The sequence below is a fragment of the Mandrillus leucophaeus genome, unplaced genomic scaffold (genome assembly GCF_000951045.1).
Source record: "Mandrillus leucophaeus isolate KB7577 unplaced genomic scaffold, Mleu.le_1.0 Scaffold1, whole genome shotgun sequence".
NCBI lineage: Eukaryota > Metazoa > Chordata > Mammalia > Primates > Cercopithecidae > Mandrillus > Mandrillus leucophaeus.
This window is the reverse complement of record NW_012098097.1, coordinates 15,474,698-15,477,517: the sequence shown is the minus strand read 5'-3', so window position 1 is coordinate 15,477,517 and position 2,820 is coordinate 15,474,698. Positions and strand designations below refer to the sequence as shown.

The window sequence follows — 2,820 nt, the reverse complement described above, 5'->3', positions numbered from 1 at the left end:
AGGGCGGGGCGCGGCCGCAGTGCAGAGTCCCGAGCCGCGGACGTTACGTAAAAGTCCCGGCCGCCGGTTTTAGGTGGTTGCGGTCTTGGGGGCTTGTGTCTCCGGGGTTGGGGCAGAGCTGACTCTCGTCCGCGGAGGAACATTAGTGGGCTGTGGGGTTTGTCTTCGAGAGGCGCCCGCCTGAATCCGTCTCTTCCCGGGCAGGTCGCAATGGAAGAAGAGATCGCCGCGCTCGTCATTGACAATGGCTCCGGCATGTGCAAAGCTGGCTTTGCTGGGGACGATGCACCCCGAGCCGTGTTTCCCTCCATCGTCGGGCGCCCCCGACACCAGGTGAGTGGAGGGCACCGCGGGGCTCCTGGGTTCTGCGTTGCGGGGTGGGCTCGGTGCCGCCGAGGCTGACGGGTCAATCCCTGCAGGGCGTGATGGTGGGCATGGGCCAGAAGGACTCCTACGTGGGTGACGAGGCCCAGAGCAAGCGCGGCATCTTGACCCTCAAGTACCCTATCGAGCATGGCATTGTCACCAACTGGGACGACATGGAGAAAATCTGGCACCATACTTTCTACAATGAGCTGCGCGTGGCCCCAGAGGAGCACCCGGTGCTGCTGACCGAGGCCCCTCTGAACCCTAAGGCCAACAGAGAGAAGATGACTCAGGTGAGGCTCGGCTGACGCCCGCGCTCCCGTCGTTTCCCTTGTCATTTTCTGCCCAGCTTGATTTCTGACATTTAAGTGTTTCTTTCGCTGTTCCAGGCTCTGTTCCTCTCCCGGCATTTCCTCCCTGAAGTCTCCAGGTTTCTCATTTGGTTTCTGCCTGCGTTCTTTTCTTTTCTTCACACATCACACTGGCATGCGGCATGTTGTGGCGTGTGAGCATGGGGTGGCCGTGGGTCTCTGTCCTTGACTAAGTCGCCCCTTGTTCCTCCTCAGATTATGTTTGAGACCTTCAACACCCCGGCCATGTACGTGGCCATCCAGGCCGTGCTGTCCCTCTACGCCTCTGGGCGCACCACTGGCATTGTCATGGACTCTGGCGACGGGGTCACCCACACGGTGCCCATCTACGAGGGCTACGCCCTCCCCCACGCCATCCTGCGTCTGGACCTGGCTGGCCGGGACCTGACTGACTACCTCATGAAGATCCTCACCGAGCGTGGCTACAGCTTCACCACCACGGCCGAGCGGGAAATTGTGCGAGACATCAAGGAGAAGCTGTGCTACGTCGCCCTGGACTTCGAGCAGGAGATGGCCACCGCCGCATCGTCCTCTTCCCTGGAGAAGAGCTACGAGCTGCCCGATGGCCAGGTCATCACCATCGGCAATGAGCGGTTCCGGTGTCCGGAGGCGCTGTTCCAGCCGTCTTTCCTGGGTAGGTGTTGTGAGCTAAAGTTTTCTCCTCTTTTCATCCTGGGCAACTCGGCACCACTAAGGGAGGGCTTTGTCCCCTAGGCATGGAATCTTGTGGCATCCATGAGACCACCTTCAACTCCATCATGAAGTGTGACGTGGACATCCGCAAAGACCTGTATGCCAACACGGTGCTGTCTGGCGGCACCACCATGTACCCCGGCATTGCCGACAGGATGCAGAAGGAGATCACCGCCCTGGCACCCAGCACCATGAAGATCAAGGTGAGTTGAGGGGTTGATGGCCTTCTGCCTGGCTCTGGAGGCCTGACTGGGGGCGCTGTGTGAGCTGAAGCCATGCCTGGCTGTCTTTGCAGATTATCGCACCCCCAGAGCGCAAGTACTCAGTGTGGATCGGTGGCTCCATCTTGGCCTCACTGTCCACCTTCCAGCAGATGTGGATTAGCAAGCAGGAGTACGACGAGTCGGGCCCCTCCATCGTCCATCGCAAATGCTTCTAAATGGACTGAGCAGATGCGTAGCATTTGCTGCATGGGTTAATTCAGAAGTATAAATTTGCCCTTGGCAAATGCATACACCTCATGCTAGCCTCACGAAACTGGAATAAGCCTTTGAAAAGAAATTGTCCTTGAAGCTTGTATCTGATATCAGCACTGGATTGTAGAACTTGTTGCTGATTTTGACCGTGTATTCAAGTTAACTGTTCCCCTTGGTATTTGTTTAATACCCTGTACATATCTTTGAGTTCAACCTTTAGTACATGTGGCTTGGTCACTTCGTGGCTGAGGTAAGAACGTGCTTGTGGAAGACAAGTCTGTGGCTTGGTGAGTCTGCGTGGCCAGCAGTCTCTGATCTGTGCAGGGTATTAATGTGTCAGGGCTTGAGTGTTCTGGGATTTCTCTAGAGGCTGGCAAGGGCTCCTGAACCAGTTTCTGCCCTGCCAGTCTGTCAGGGTTGGAAAGTCCAAGCCATAGGACCCAGTTTTCTTAGCTGACGTTTTCTGCCAGAACACCGTGGGCTGTTACTTGCCTTGAGTTGGAAGCGGTTTGCATTTACACCTGTAAATGTATTCATCCTTTTAATTTATGTAAGGTTTTTTTGTACGCAATTCTCAATTCTTTAAAGAGATGACAACAAATTTTGGTTTTCTACTGTTATGTGAGAACATTAGGCCCCAGCAACACGTCATTGTGTAAGGAAAAATAAAAGTGCTGCCGTAACAGATGACTGGCTCCTGTTTGGGGAAGTAGCAAGTGGGCTGGGAAAGGATTGGGTGGTCTGGTGGGGGGGGGGAAGGTGCTGCTTATCTTGGCTTCATGAACTGATGAAAAAATGGCTTACAATAATTTGAACAATTCGGTTTCTTCCAAACGGAAAGTGCAAGAACAAAGCGGCCCTAGTGAGTTTGGGTGTTGGAAATCACTGAGGCAGCATCGTAAGGCTGGGAAGGA

General features: G+C 54.8%; 1 protein-coding gene across 2 annotated transcripts; it reads left to right on the top strand.

Annotated features, from left to right (window-relative positions):
* ACTG1 (actin gamma 1) lies at positions 1–2,590 on the top strand. Of its 2 annotated transcripts, none has more exons than XM_011993491.1 (6): positions 1–333; positions 420–659; positions 933–1,371; positions 1,452–1,633; positions 1,726–2,081; positions 2,231–2,590. In XM_011993491.1, the coding sequence occupies exons 1-5, from the start codon at positions 211–213 to the stop codon at positions 1,867–1,869; spliced, it is 1,128 nt and encodes a 375-aa protein (XP_011848881.1). In that variant the 5' UTR covers positions 1–210; the 3' UTR covers positions 1,870–2,081; positions 2,231–2,590. The 2 variants fall into 2 exon arrangements, with proteins under 2 accessions (XP_011848881.1, XP_011848965.1); XM_011993575.1 differs by having other exon boundaries at positions 1,726–2,087.
* Positions 2,591–2,820: the final 230 nt, after the last annotated feature.